The sequence below is a fragment of the Dermochelys coriacea genome, chromosome 3, assembly GCF_009764565.3.
Source record: "Dermochelys coriacea isolate rDerCor1 chromosome 3, rDerCor1.pri.v4, whole genome shotgun sequence".
Lineage (NCBI taxonomy): Eukaryota > Metazoa > Chordata > Testudines > Dermochelyidae > Dermochelys > Dermochelys coriacea.
Genome location: NC_050070.1, coordinates 186,527,199 through 186,543,283, shown reverse-complemented (window position 1 = coordinate 186,543,283; position 16,085 = coordinate 186,527,199). Strand labels below are relative to the sequence as shown.

General features: G+C 42.5%; 1 protein-coding gene across 10 annotated transcripts in view; it reads left to right on the top strand.

Annotated features, from left to right (window-relative positions):
- The window catches only part of CCDC88A (coiled-coil domain containing 88A), a 354,197-nt gene that overhangs the window by 156,702 nt on the left and 181,410 nt on the right, over positions 1-16,085 (top strand). For all 10 annotated transcript variants that reach the window (XM_038395536.2, XM_043512327.1, XM_043512326.1 and 7 more), the window contains one exon: positions 2,845-3,014. In XM_038395536.2, coding sequence (XP_038251464.1) covers positions 2,845-3,014 — 170 coding nt within the window. The remainder of the gene's footprint in view (positions 1-2,844; positions 3,015-16,085) is intronic.

The window sequence follows — 16,085 nt, the reverse complement described above, 5'->3', positions numbered from 1 at the left end:
AATCCATCAGCTATCGCATCTAGGAAAATCTGAGCCCTATTATTATTACTAGCACTGGTCCTCCAGTCTATATCTGGGAAGTTAAAGTCTCCCATGATCACGCAGTTTCCATTAGTATTTACTTTATTAAAGACATCAAAAAGGGCTCTATCCATAACCAAATTAGATCCCGGAGGTCTATAGCACACCCCAAGCACTATCGTAGGAGAGGCTTTACTAGTTTTCTTCCCCAATGTAATTTTTGCCCAGACAGACTCTGTCTTATCCATTGCATCGCTTCTTATTTCTTTACATTCTAACTCATCGTTGATATACAATGCTACTCCACCCCCTTTACCTTTGTTTCTGTCTTTCCTAAACAGCACATACCCTTCAATACCTGTAGTCCAGTCATGACTACTATTCCACCATGTTTCTGTTATCCCTATAATATCTGGTTTCACTTCCTGCACCAGTAGCTCTAGTTCCTCCATTTTGTTACCTAGACTCCTCGCATTGGTGTACAAACATCTTAATTTTTGCTGTTTGGCCTCGCTCACATTTTGTACCCTATTAGGCACAGTCATTCTACAGCCATTATAACCTATTAGACTAGTATCCACACCGCCCTCGCTCCTTATATACATTCTCCTACCCATGGCTGTATCCTTTCTTACTTCATCTTCTTCCCTCTCAATGCTAAAATCTGGCGTGGAGATTTTCCGGACATCTCCCATCCATCTCCCCCTATTTTGATTTGTCTTGCGTAGCCCCAAATTACATGTCACTTAAAAACTACTGGATTACAAAATCAGACATAAAAATTCAAAATGTCACAGCACACTATTACTGAAAAATTGAGTACTTTCTCATTTTTACCATAAAATTATAAAATAGATCAATTGGAATATAAATATTGTACTTGTATTTCAGTGTATAATATATAGAGCAGTATAAACAAGTCATGTCTATATGAAATTTTAGTTTATACTGACTTCGCTTGTGTTTTTTATGTAGCCTGCTGAAAAACTAGGCATATATCTAGATGAGTTGATGTACGCCCTGGAAGACCTCTTTGTACCCTTACCTCTGGTTGATAACCACTGGGCTAAGTCACCATGTGGATCCTGTTACCTCACTAAAAGTTTTGTAGTTCCCTTTGACATATTGGTGCTTAGTGCCCATACAACAACATAAAGTTTGTTTTTACAAACAATTAGACCATGGCAAACTGCGGTATCTACCCTGCGGTAACCTGCTGCAGTCTCACTGTCCATATGCACCCTGCTGACACATGTTAACGGTCCATTAATGCACTATGAACTAGTCCCATTTCAAAGAGGACTGTTAACATGCATGAACAGGGTGCACACAGACCGTTATACTATGGCAGACTACTGCAGTTTAGTTTCACACCCCATCTTGCCATGGTCTAATTGTTCCTCAAAGGACCCAGTACCGTTATCTTCTGCACCGTCTCTAGAGGTTCAGTTTCCGTGAGTACTAATGACCCTGTTACTGGTAATTTTGGTCAACAAGATCATCCCCAATGACTTTCTTCACAAGACCAGCACTAACAGGGTCATTACTGATGAAGCCTCCCACCTCGCAGTCAGTACCATCCTATCCAGTACCATATTGGTATTATTTACACCTCCTATATAGTAGCTAGAGACTTGATGGTTTTGTCTCTCCCTGACTCTCTACTCTTCTCTCATCTGAGTCAGGGAGCATCAGGGAAGATCTTACCCAAATACAGCTTACAGGCCATTCTTATTAACTAAACTAAACTTAAAAAAGAAAAGAGAGAGAGAGAGAGTATTGGTTAAAAGATCATTATACATACAGAATTGAATAAATTACCAGTTTCATAGTAGAGATGGTGATCTTTAAAGTTTCAAAGAGTTCTTTCAGAATTAGTTATTAAATTCAGTTCAATGTCCAATATCAGGTTGATCCGTTGGGTGAAGAATAGTTGCTCTGAAGTAGAATTACCTATTTCCTATGTATACACAGGTTACTGGTTGCATTCATCCGCATAAGGTATTATCCATTAAGCAGGTCAAAGACAGTTTACTACAACCTTCAAAGAGAAATATAGACTATTACACTATATATATATACTATATACTATGTATAGACACTATTACAGCCAAATTTAATCTAAATGTTAATATTCTCTTTTGATCTCTGAATCAATAGCTATAGTAATAGACAGGAACTATCTGTTTACATCAGTGGTGGTTTACATGGTTAACAACTAATGACATAAAAACACATACAATTAATATTACCTCTAATTCTCTAACAATACAGGTTTGCATTTCAAAACTCTAGTCTATTTAACATAGCTATGTTAGCTATTTATAAGGAATAGCCCTAGTTAGCATTTACATATTTCTCTCAGTTGTCTTTTAAGGTTGAATTTGGGTCATTTAGCCTGCAAGTTGCTTAACCCTTTCGGGCCCTGTGTCATAGGTCCTAAATAAATAAGCTGATTTTCAAAAGTTCTGAGAACTTTGCTGTTCTCAATAAAGTCAATGGAAACTGTTGGGTGGTGAACATTTTTGAGAATCAGGCCTCTTACTTGGTACTTAAATATGAGACTAAAGTCTAAATTTAAGCTTCTGTTTTTGAAAATCTTATGTGACTTGCCAAAAGTCACAAAGGAGGTCTGTGGCAGAGCCAGGAATTGAACTTAGTGTTCCTGATTCCAACTTGTTCTTTTACCACAAGACCATATTAGTTTAGTTCTTGTATCATTTCAATCTTTGACTTACTGTACCTTTAAAAGTTATTTGTTACTTTTTGACATATAAACAGCAATCTGAAGTGCTAATATGCTTGTTGTGTTTTATTTCTTAGACTATCGTAGAGCTTTCTGAAGAACGGGACTGTCTTCATTTTCTACCTCATGCATCAGCAGCACAATCACCTTGTGGATCTCCAGGCATTAAACGCACTGAAAGCAGACAGCACTTATCAGTGGAGCTAGCAGATGCCAAAGCAAAAATAAGAAGACTTAGGCAGGAGCTGTAAGTACATATTGATTGGAAATGAATCTCAATGCGAGAATTGGGTTCTCGGGTCTTACAGTATTGCTGACCTCACACAATACTGTACTCTCTAGGCCAGTTGTCCAGTTTTAAATATGAAACGGTAGTTTTAAATACAATTTGGAGCTATTAATATTATATATTATCTAGAGTGAGAGAATTTTACTGTAACAACAGCTGTAGTTTCAGATGTGTCTTAGTATATGTGCTCTTTCTCTCTCTTACTGTATATTGAGAATTCCATTGATGTTTTAGCTATGAACATATCAACAGAACAATAGATTGAACTTTTGAGTATGTTGTGGTTAGTTTGTGTCATTGTGATGATGTAAAATGAGTGTGAAGTGCTCATAAAAGTATACTATGCAACTTCCTGAGGGTTCGCATACTTGGGAACTCCTTGCAGGTTTGGGATATACTTGACCAATCCTGAGTTGCCATGCAGTTCAGTGACTTATGTTGAACCTATGGTGCCCAGTTGATGTAATTGAGCCATTTCTGACTAGGGGCCCTATAAAGGTAGCCAGCCAGTCAGGCAGCGGCACAGACAGCTGCAGCGGCACAGGAGCTAGCAAACAGAGCTCTAAACAGGGGAGTTTGAGTGGGAGTTCTGTTGGAGGAGAAGGTAGTTGTACTTGGTATTGTATTTTTAGTATTTGTATTTGTGTGTGTGTAGGGGTTTTGTGCTGGGAGAGCAGCTGAGCCTGATTAGGGGGTGGGGCTTCTGACTAGGGGCCCTATAAAGGTAGCCAGCCAGTCAGGCAGTGGCACAGGAGATAGCAAACAGAGCTCTAAACAGGGGAGTTTGTATTGTGGTGCTTGTTTGGGGTTTGCTTTTGCTGGGGGGTGTGTGGTCTTTTTGGTGTGGCTTGTGTTTCCCAGATTAACAGGATTTAGGTGGGAAGGAGATGACAGATACAGAGGAAGCTGTGGGAGTGACTCCTGCAGTGAAAGACACATTGAGGATGACTGGATGTGGAAGCTGTGGTATGTACATGATCCTGGAGGGGGGAACCGGTAAGAGTTTTGTCTGCATGAAATGCCGTCTGATAGAGCTGATGGAGGAAAAGATCCGAGGTTTGGAGATGCAGGTGGAAAGTCTGGTTGAGTTTAGGAAGGGGTTTGAGCAGATGATGGAGCAAAGATATGAGGTATCTGAAGGGAAAAGCTCAGACTCTCGGATGGAAGCAGGGCTGGGGAATTTTGAGGAGAGACTGGATGAGGAAAGTGGTCAGTGGAAACATGTGACTCAAAGAACCAGGCAGAGAAAAAGACGGGCTAGTGAAGGAGAAATAGAGCTTAGGAACAGGTTTGCAGAGTTGGAAAATGAAGAAGGGGCTCAGCAGGTAGTCGCTGAAGGTGGAAGGGTAAGGAAGAAGACAAGAGAGGCTAGCCCTATAGAAAAAGGGGAAGAGTCAAGGGAGACTACACCAAATATGAGCCCCAGGAGGATACAGGATGGGTTGAAGAGAATTGTAAGGGAAAATAGGAATGGAAAGAACTTGCAGCCAGAGGGAACAGGGGAGAGACTGGAGAATAGCACTGTCACCAGGAAAAGGCAGGTCTATGTGATCGGGGACTCTTTATTGAGAAGAATAGACAGGCCTGTAACTAGAGCTGATCCTGAGAATAGAAGGGTGTGCTGTCTTCCGGGTGCTAAGATAAGGGATGTAGACCTGAGGTTGAAAAGGATCCTCAAGGGAGCGGGAAAGAATCCCCTAATTATCCTTCATGTGGGAACAAATGATACAGCCAGATTCTCGCTGGAAAGTATCAAGGGAGACTATGCTAGGCTGGGGAAGACGCTTAAGGAAATTGAGGCTCAGGTGATCTTTAGCGGGATCCTTCCTGTTCCTAGAGAAGGGCAACAAAGGTGTGACAAGATTATGACTGTCAACAGATGGCTTAGGCAGTGGTGCTATAAGGAGGGCTTTGGGATGTATGGCCACTGGGAGGCATTCACGGACAGAGGTCAGTTCTCTCGGGATGGACTTCATTGAGTAGGGAAGGAAATAGACTTCTAGGATCGAGGCTGGCACAACTGATAAAGAGAGCTTTAAACTAGGAATTGGGGGGAGATGGATGGGAGATGTCCGGAAAATCTCCACGCCAGATTTTAGCATTGAGAGGGAAGAAGATGAAGTAAGAAAGGATACAGCCATGGGTAGGAGAATGTATATAAGGAGCGAGGGCGGTGTGGATACTAGTCTAATAGGTTATAATGGCTGTAGAATGACTGTGCCTAATAGGGTACAAAATGTGAGCGAGGCCAAACAGCAAAAATTAAGATGTTTGTACACCAATGCGAGGAGTCTAGGTAACAAAATGGAGGAACTAGAGCTACTGGTGCAGGAAGTGAAACCAGATATTATAGGGATAACAGAAACATGGTGGAATAGTAGTCATGACTGGACTACAGGTATTGAAGGGTATGTGCTGTTTAGGAAAGACAGAAACAAAGGTAAAGGGGGTGGAGTAGCATTGTATATCAACGATGAGTTAGAATGTAAAGAAATAAGAAGCGATGCAATGGATAAGACAGAGTCTGTCTGGGCAAAAATTACATTGGGGAAGAAAACTAGTAAAGCCTCTCCTACGATAGTGCTTGGGGTGTGCTATAGACCTCCGGGATCTAATTTGGTTATGGATAGAGCCCTTTTTGATGTCTTTAATAAAGTAAATACTAATGGAAACTGCGTGATCATGGGAGACTTTAACTTCCCAGATATAGACTGGAGGACCAGTGCTAGTAATAATAATAGGGCTCAGATTTTCCTAGATGCGATAGCTGATGGATTCCTTCAACAAGTAGTTGCTGAACCGACTAGAGGGGATGCCATTTTAGATTTAATTTTGGTGAGTAGCGAGGACCTCATAGAAGAAATGGTTGTAGGGGACAATCTTGGCTCAAGTGATCATGAGCTAATTCAGTTCAAACTAAATGGAAGGATTAACAAAAATAAATCTGCAACTAGGGTTTTTGATTTCAAAAGGGCTGACTTTCAAAAATTAAGGCAATTGGTTAGGGAAGTGGATTGGACTGAAGAACTTATGGATCTAAAGGCAGTTGAGGCCTGGGATTACTTTAAATCAAAACTGCAGAAGCTATCGGAAGCCTGTATCCCAAGAAAGGGGAAAAAATTCATAGGAAGGAGTTGTAGACCAAACTGGATGAGCAAGCATCTTAGAGAGGTGATTATGAAGAAGCAGAAAGCATACAGGGAGTGGAAGATGGGCGGGATCAGCAAGGAAAGCTACCTAATTGAGGTCAGAAGATGTAGGGATAAAGTCAGAGAGGCTAAAAGTCGAGTAGAGTTGGACCTTGCAAAGGGAATTAAAACCAATAGTAAAAGGTTCTATAGCCATATAAATAAGAAGAAAACTAAGAAGGAAGAAGTGGGGCCGCTTAACACTGAGGATGGAGCGGAGGTTAAAGATAATCGAGGCATGGCCCAATATCTAAACAAATACTTTGCCTCAGTCTTTAATAAGGCTAAAGAGGATCTTGGGGATAATGGTAGCATGACAAATGGGAAGGAGGATATAGAGGTAGATATTACCATATCAGAGGTAGAAGCGAAACTGAAACAGCTTAATGGGACTAAATCGGGGGGCCCAGATAATCTTCATCCAAGAATATTAAAGGAATTGGCACCTGAAATTGCAAGCCCATTAGCAAGAATTTTTAATGAATCTGTAAACTCAGGAATAGTACCGAATGATTGGAGAATTGCTAATATAGTTCCTATTTTTAAGAAAGGAAAAAAAAAGTGATCCAGGTAACTACAGGCCAGTTAGTTTGACATCTGTAGTATGCAAGGTCCTGGAAAAAATTTTGAAGGAGAAATTAGTTAAGGACATTGAAGTCAATGGTAAATGGGACAAAATACAACATGGTTTTACAAAAGGTAGATCGTGCCAAACCAACCTAATCTCCTTTTTTGAAAAAGTAACAGATTTTTTAGATAAAGGAAATGCAGTGGATCTAATTTACCTAGATTTCAGTAAGGCATTCGATACCGTGCCACATGGGGAATTATTAGTTAAATTGGAGAAGATGGGGATCAATATGAACATCAGAAGGTGGATAAGGAATTGGTTAAAGGGGAGACTGCAACGGGTCCTACTGAAAGGCGAACTGTCAGGTTGGAGGGAGGTTACCAGTGGAGTTCCTCAGGGATCGGTTTTGGGACCAATCTTATTTAATCTTTTTGTTACTGACCTTGGCACAAAAAGTGGGAGCGTGCTAATAAAGTTTGCAGATGATACAAAGCTGGGAGGTATTGCCAATTCGGAGAAGGATCGGGATATTATACAGGAGGATCTGGATGACCTTGTAAACTGGAGTAATAGTAATAGGATGAAATTTAATAGTGAGAAGTGTAAGGTTATGCATTTAGGGATTAATAACAAGAATTTTAGTTATAAGCTGGGGACGCATCAATTAGAAGTAACGGAAGAGGAGAAGGACCTTGGAGTATTGGTTGATCATAGGATGACTATGAGCTGCCAATGTGATATGGCTGTGAAAAAAGCTAATGCGGTTTTGGGATGCATCAGGAGAGGCATTTCCAGTAGGGATAAGGAGGTTTTAGTACCGTTATACAAGGCACTGGTGAGACCTCACCTAGAATACTGTGTGCAGTTCTGGTCTCCCATGTTTAAAAAGGATGAATTCAAACTGGAGCAGGTAGAGAGAAGGGCTACTAGGATGATCCGAGGAATGGAAAACTTGTCTTATGAAAGGAGACTTAAGGAGCTTGGCTTGTTTAGCCTAACTAAAAGAAGGTTGAGGGGAGATATGATTGCTCTCTATAAATATATCAGAGGGATAAATATAGGAGAGGGAGAGGAATTATTTAAGCTCAGCACCAATGTGGACACAAGAACAAATGGGTATAAACTGGCCACCAGGAAGTTTAGACTTGAAATCAGACGAAGGTTTTTAACCATCAGAGGAGTGAAGTTTTGGAATAACCTTCCAAGGGAAGCAGTGGGGGCAAAAGATCTATCTGGTTTTAAGATTCTATTCGATAAGTTTATGGAGGAGATGGTATGATGGGATAATGGGATTTTGGTAAGTAACTGATCTTTAAATATTCAGGGTAAATAGGCCAAATCCCCTGAGATGGGATATTAGATGGATAGGATCTGAGTTACTATAGAAAATTCTTTCCTGGGTATCTGGCTGGTGGATCTTGCCCATATGCTCAGGGTTTAGCTGATTGCCATATTTGGGGTCGGGAAGGAATTTTCCTCCAGGGCAGATTGGAGAGGCCCTGGAGGTTTTTCGCCTTCCTCTGTAGCATGGGGCATGGTTGACTGGAGGGAGGCTTCTCTGCTCCTTGAAGTTTTGAACCATGATTTGAGGACTTCAATAGCTCAGACATGGGTGAGGTTTTTCATAGGAGTGGTGGGTGACATTCTGTGACCTGCGCTGTGCAGGAGGTCGGACTAGATGATCAGAGTGGTCCCTTCTGACCTTAGTATCTATGAATCTATTTCACATTCACAATCTTCAGATAATGCACAGGCCTGTATATATGAGAAGTTAGTGCACAGCAAGCTAGAGTGTGAATTTACAGCACAATAGGTGCAACCACACTAACTCCCGATGTGTACATTCTTACAGCATCTTTGTGTTCTTTACCTTAGTCTTGGTAAGCCAGTCAATTGACCAGTCAAATAGTGTTAATTGACCACCTGTTATTCGACCACTCCTGTTTATCCTCAGCCAAAACCTTACTGATCATATAATAAGTTCTGTGTGATTGACAGTGTTGTGACATCACATCTCTATAGAAGTCCCTCTCTCCCTGCTCTGTTTCTCCTTTTGCTGCTTATGAGTTGATTGTTTTTGCTGCAGGGAGGAGTGGCCACATGCTCCCCTTTATGTGATCTGGGAGTCTGGGGAGGAGGGTCCTGGGGAGGAGAGGGCAGCATGTCCAAAAGCATTTTGATTTACTGGAATTTTCTGGAATAGGATCAGTTAGAAATAGAACTGAATGGCTACTGGTTGACTGAAATACAAGAACAGGTTTCAGAGTAGCAGCCGTGTTAGTTTGTATTCGCAAAAAGAAAAGGAGTACTTGTGGCACCTTAGAGACTTACAAATGTATCTGAGCATATGCTTTCGTGAGCTACAGCTCACTTCATCGGATGCATCCGATGAAATGAGCTGTAGCTCATGAAAGCTTATGCTCAGATAAATTTGTTAGTCTCTAAGGTGCCACAAGTACTCCTTTTTTTTAAATACAAGAAGTACTTCATAATCTAGAGAGCATTCCAGAAGTAATGAGACATTAATAACAGTACACAGATCTCTGTGTCTCTTGAAAACTTATCTCTCTCACCAACAGAAGTTGGTCCAATAAAAGATTCTACCTCACCCACCAGTGACATAATAAATTATGCAGAGTAAGAGAAAGCCAAAATCATTTGCATGGAAATTTTTTACTAGACAGGAACATGGAAAAACTGTTCAAACTATGTGGAAGTTCTTTTTTCTGAGTATGACACATGTATTTAGAATAAAGAAACACTTGTTGAATTCTTGTGACATATGTCCAACTACTGTCAAAGATAGATTATTATGGTCAAACAACAAGAAGGGGAAAAGTGGTCTGCATCAAAATTTGTCTGCATTCTCCTTCTTTGTCTTCGGCAACAGTATCACAACACATGGAATCTTTTGATGAAGATAGTGATATGACAATGAAAGTGAAGCTAATGCCATTTCTTGATCTTCTAAGAATTTTACTACTCCATCTGGTTCAGCATTTAAAACTCCTATTTCCGGAAAGTCTTCAGATGTTCTTGAAAGTGGTATTAAGAGGTTTTTGGATAGAGTGTCCTGTTACCAGAAAAATGAACTTAATTGTACATTTTCTAGAGGTATTTATGCCAGTAGTACACTTCATATAGTCAAAAAGAAAAGGAGTACTTGTGGCACCTCAGAGACTAACAAATTTATTAGAGCATAAGCTTTCGTGAGCTACAGCTCACTTCATCGGATGCATTTGGTGGAAAAAACAGAGGGGAGATTGATATACACACACAGAGAACATGAAACAATGGGTTTATCATACACACTGTAAGGAGAGTGATCACTTAAGATAAGCCATCACCAGCAGCAAGGGGGGGAAAGGAGGAAAACCTTTCATGGTGACAAGCAAGGTAGGCTATTTCCAGCAGTTAACAAGAATATCTGAGGAACAGTGGGGGGTGAGGTGGGGTGGAGGGGGAGAAATAACATGGGGAAATAGTTTTACTTTGTGTAATGACCCATCCACTCCCAGTCTCTGTTCAAGCCTAAGTTAATTGTATCCAGTTTGCAAATTAATTCCAATTCTGCAGTCTCTCGTTGGAGTCTGTTTTTGAAGCTTTTTTATTGAAGGATAACCACTCTTAGGTCTGGTTTCAGAGTAGCAGCCGTGTTAGTCTGTATTCGCATCCGATGAAGTGAGCTGTAGCTCACGAAAGCTTATGCTCTAATAAATTTGTTAGTCTCTAAGGTGCCACAAGTACTCCTTTTCTTTCCACTCTTAGGTCTGTAATCGAGTGACCAGAGAGATTGAAGTGTTCTCCAACTGATTTTTGAATGTTATAATTCTTGTAATCCTTATATGCTATAGTTTTTTCATAAGTTTTGTCCAATTTACAAAATACTAAGTAGGAAACAGCTTGCAGGAAGTCTTCTGAATGCTGAAGTGGACGATGTGAAAAAAGAGAGCTGGTTTTCTTATTGCACAAACCCCTCATGTCTCTATGGTCTAATGGATGGAGCAATGAGACTGTCATCAACTTCATGATAACAGCTCCACAACCAGAGTTTTACTTGTTCCATTGCATAACTGAGCATCATTACACAGCCCAACGTATAGCTGACCAGTTAAAAAAAATATAATGGACTTGGGTCCATGGAAGGTATTTCATTTGTGGCTGACAAAGTGGCTAATATGAAAGCTCTGCTTGGTCTTCATTGATAAATGTTCTGTGTTATGAATGAGCTGCCCATACAATGCAGGTTTTCACTGGTGAAATTGAAGATCTGACAACTTTCTCATCATGCCTCGAAAATGAAAAGCGTTGTCAATTTTTTAAAAAACAAAAGTATCAACAGCCTTTTTCAGTGTCATTTAATACAGCACTCAATTTCATCCACAGTGAGTAAGGCTTGTTGTACTCAATGGGCATCTTCTATTAAACGTCTCAAAGATCTTCAAATAAGCAAGAAAGTTAGTAAGTCAGCTTGAAGAAGTGGTGGCTAGGTGCTGCCTCTGAAAAATCCTCACTGATGTTCGTGAAGATCAATGCCTTTTTGGATCTGAAACGGAAAAATTCATTTCACTGCCTGAACTTGTAGTTCAGTCCATTCCGAATTGGAAAATGATAGTTCTGTATTGTCTGATGTTCAAGAACTTGTTCTTGGTGTTAAAACTTATTTGGGAGAGATAATATCCTTCATTGGATCAGTGGAAGAGACTTTGCGTAGCTCAAAAACTTGTCTTATCTCTTCCACCAGAAGAAGTTGATCCAATAAAAGATATGTGCTCACCTACCTTGTGTGTCTCACATCCTGGGACCAATGTGGCTACAACAACACTTGTAAGAGACATATTTGTGAGAATAATGAACACAGTCCACTTGCAATAGATGAAGAGAAGAAGATAATAGACAAGTTGTTACTTCATAGAATCATAGAATATCACGGTTGGAAGGGACCTCAGGAGGTCATCTAGTCCAACACCCTGCTCAAAGCAGGACGAATCCTCAACTAAATCATCCCAGTCAGGGCTTACCTTCTTGAACCACACTTCAGGGGCCAAGACATTTCTTATGATAAGTTTGATTTAGCCTGTAACTTCATAGTGGCTGTTGCAAATTTTAAAGGATATACAAATAAACAAACAATTCTGACTGAGGCAGCTAATTATAAAGCAAGAATCAGCTCATTCAGTCATAAAACAATATGGAGTGCAATCCCAGCAGCTGAATTGAAATACTTTGCACTTCCATCATGGTGGAAAGGGTTGTGTCCTCATTGCATTCTAGCTACAAAGTGGTAGAAATTCTTTTAACACTTCTGTGTACGACTGCTTGTGGAGAACGAAATTGGTTGGTTTGCGGAATCATTCGTTCAAAAATCAGAAATAGACTGCATACCTCCACTACTGGGAATCTGGTGGCCACGCATCACAATTTAAGATTGGAGAAGAAAATAGCAGATGAAGAGTTTACTCAGTATTCATCAGATGAAGAGCAAGAAGGAGATACTGATAAGTGATGAGGATGACAAAGATATAGATGAAGCAGTTGAAGCTGATAAAGAAAAAGAAGTTAATGAAAAGCAAGCTGCATGAAGAGTTTGCTTGCTGCCTACCTAGTAATTTAAAAATTATTTTTCTTATTTTTTTTTTGGTAACTGTTCAGTCTTGAATAATGTTTGCATTTAAATGCTAACCTGACATGTCTAAAAAAGGTAGTCATAATTCTTTAATTTTTTAGAACATTTCATTTCATTTCGTTTTATATTTTTTACACATTTAAGTAACTTGATTTTTGTAATTAGGCATAAGCATGTATTTAAGGGTAAGCCTATTGAAGACCATAAAATCTTACTCTTTTTTTGTTACTGTTGTTCTAATAATAGTGCTTTAAAATATTTGACCATATTTGACCAATGTTTGATTAGTCAATTAACCAGTTATTTTGGACTGGTCAAATGCCCAACCATACTTTAGCTTAGTATGCTTATAAGTATACTTAGTTAAAATACCCCAAGGCACTTTTAGTGCACAGTAAACATGTCCACATAGGGAGTTAGTGCAGAGTAGCTAGTGTGCTGTAAATTCACACTCTAGCTTGCTGATCACTAACTTCTCTGTGAAGACAAACCCTAATTCAGCACTGTCTTTCAGTTTACACAGTGCACTGGTATTATTTCAGGTGCAGACACCCTGTCTGTCTTGTCCTCCATTACTACTGTATCAATGGTATGTGCCTTACTCTGCTTTAAATATGTCTTTTTATAGATGTAGTCTTGTGCGGGAATATATTTGCCTCAACAATTGAGGCACTAGGGAAAAGGCAGGGCGAAGCAGAGAGCTGTGGGCTGTGAGCAGGTCAGGACTTTCAAAAAGATGTTCTTCGAGTGATTGCTCATGTGCATTCCAATAGGTTTTTCCCCTAGCAGTACCCATCAGGTTTTCTGTGGAAACCCCTTCTGTGATGCCTTCATGGCAGTGTATATAGGACCCTGCTGACCTGCTGCCTGCTCAGTTCCTTCTTACCACCAGTGACGGTCGTTGGAGCAGTTCAGTCTCTTGAATTCGCAAGTGGCTACCTAGTGGTTCCCTTTTCTAATTTGTAAATAGTTTAATTGAGTTGTAGTAACAGTAGTTGTATAGTACTTTATAGTTAGTTAAGCTTACTTTGCCCTCCCCCCCGCCCCCAGTTTTCCCTAGGGGTTTAAGATATGCGAGAGAAGTGTGAACCTTAGGTCCAGAGATGATCCGCATGCTGCTTGTCTTAAGTGCCTAGGGGAAGGTCATCAGACAGACAGACAAGTGCCCACTTTTCAGGAGCTTTAGACCCAGGACTAAAAGAGAGTGGGACTATCGTTTAAAGCTCCTCCTGATGGAGTCGGTCCCCCCGTTAAGAAGCTGCGAAGGGGATTCCAGCGGGGTGCATCCCGCAGCGGGACACCCACGGCCTGGCCCTCGAGACCTGGCACCATTGACTCCGGCCCTGACTGGAGGTCCATTGAGTCCGGTGCTGGTGGACTCCCCGACTTGGGAGGATTTGGAGGAAGAGCTCGACCCCCATTCCATGCCGGATAACTACGAGGCAGCGCGGGACCTTATTGCCATGATGCCACAGTCCTCGGCCCCGCAGATGCGAGCTCTGGCACTGCTGCAGACGCTGGACCAAGTTCAGGCACCGTCAGCGGCACAGATAGCGGCACCACCCCCTGTTCATCATCGGGCCAAGTCCATGATGTTACGGCGCCACTCCCCGACACTGTCTCACTCTGCCCCCCTGTGGTAGGGCTCAGAGTACTTTTCTGAGTCAGAGGCTGAGTCTTCTGTCTCCTGACACAGCCAGTACCGCTCACGGTGCTGGCACCGCAAAGTCTTGGACTCGTCAGCACTGGCGGTATCCTGGCCACCCCGGTGGCAGGGCCCAATACAATGGTTCTTTTGGATTTCTTGGGCCTATCGTCAGGCTCAGCATTAGGGCTCCAGGGCCGCATTGGTGGCATCAGCACTTTGTGCTCCCCCCTCAGCAATATTGATGTCATGCCACACCCCCAGAGCTCTGGAGGACCCTCACGGGACAAGGATTCTGGGCATCCACACTCAGGCGCAGCACCTGAACCAGCGCCACCAGTTGTACTGGAGCCACCTCCAGTCACGGGGGGGGACCGATGCACCCGACCCAGTGTCTAGGGAGCCAGAAGGGCAGGAAGATCCGGTCCCATGGGCCTCCTCCTTGCTGGACAAGATGGTGGCGGGCACCACCACCACCACCAGACTGGTGATGGACACCAGGGAACATGAAAACCTTCTTAGGCATGGCCCTGAACCTAAACCTGCAGGCAGAGGAGGTCACGGAGGAGTCAGACCCAATGGTGGACATCCTTGCTCCGGAGGGTCCATCTATGTTGGCCTTCCCCGTGATGAGAATGATCCAGAACACTACTAGAATGCTCTGGCAGACTCCAGCCTCGGTACCACCCACCACTGGAGATAAGTTATTTTGTGCTGCAGAAAGGGTATGAACACCTTTTCGTCCACCCCCAACTGGGGACTCTAGTGGTCGATGCGGCAAATCACAAGTAGAGGTAGGGGCAGCCAGGTCCCGCTCCAAAGTCACAAGACGCTAAGAAGCTGGACCTTTTCAGCTGAAAGGTCTACTTGACCAATGGTCTTCAGCTTCGAGTGGCCAACCAGCAAGCGGTATTCAGCTGCTATGCTTTCAATTCATGGAGCACATTAGCAAAGTTTCAGGAGTTGCTCCCAGCTGACTCGTGCAAGGATTTTAATGCGCTTTTAGAGGAGGGCAGGGTGGTCTCAAGAACCTCCCTCCAGGCTGCATTAGACACAGCAGACTCAGCGGCTTGGACTATGGACACTGCCATTACAATGAGACGCAGCGTGTGGCTGCAAGTGTCGGGGATACCACTGGAGGTCCAGAACTCTATCCAGGACCTGCCCTTTGATTGTGCGGGCTTCTTTGCCCGAAATACGGACTCTTACTTGCACAGTGTTAAGGACTTGCGGACGACTCTAAAGTCTTTGGGGATCTACACCTCTGCACCCCAAAGAAAGCCATTTAGGCATCAGCCCCCATCCCGCTTCTATTCTGGATCCCCAAGGTGAGACTTGTCCAGGAGACGGGGCAGGAATAATAGGAGGCACCCGTTGTAATCCTTCTCAGGCCAAGGCCAGGGTTCTTCGAAAAAGCCCCCTGGCCCGAAGCCAAACTTTTGAAGATGCGCCCGAGGACAGAGGACCAGCACCGTATCCTTAACCCCTCTTTTTGAATCAGCTGTCCCACTTTGACTGTGCTTGGTCCCAGATCACGTCAGATTGCTGGGTCCTCAGCACAGGGGATGTGGGATAGTCTATCCAATTCTGTTTCCTCCCGTCCCTCTTCAGGGACCCTTCTCACGAACAACTCCTTCTGCAGGAGGTGTAATCGCTCCTCACTATACGGCCAGTAAAGGAGGTTCCTCCGGAGTTCAGGGACAAGGGGTTCTCCTGCTATTATAATATTATAATAGCAGGGGTACTCCTGCTATTTCCTCATCCTCAAAGCCAAAGGTGGGCTCTGGCCTATACTGGATCTGCGAGACCTCAACATATTCATAAGGAAAGTGAAGTTTCGCATGATCTCCCTGGCCTCCATCATTCCTTCCATGGATCCAGGGGACTCGGCTTGAAAGATGCGTACTTTCATATTTCCATTATCCCGGCCCACAGACGATTTCTTCACTTTGTGGTCAGCGGCCACCACTACCAGTTCAGAGTGCTCCCTTTCTGCTTT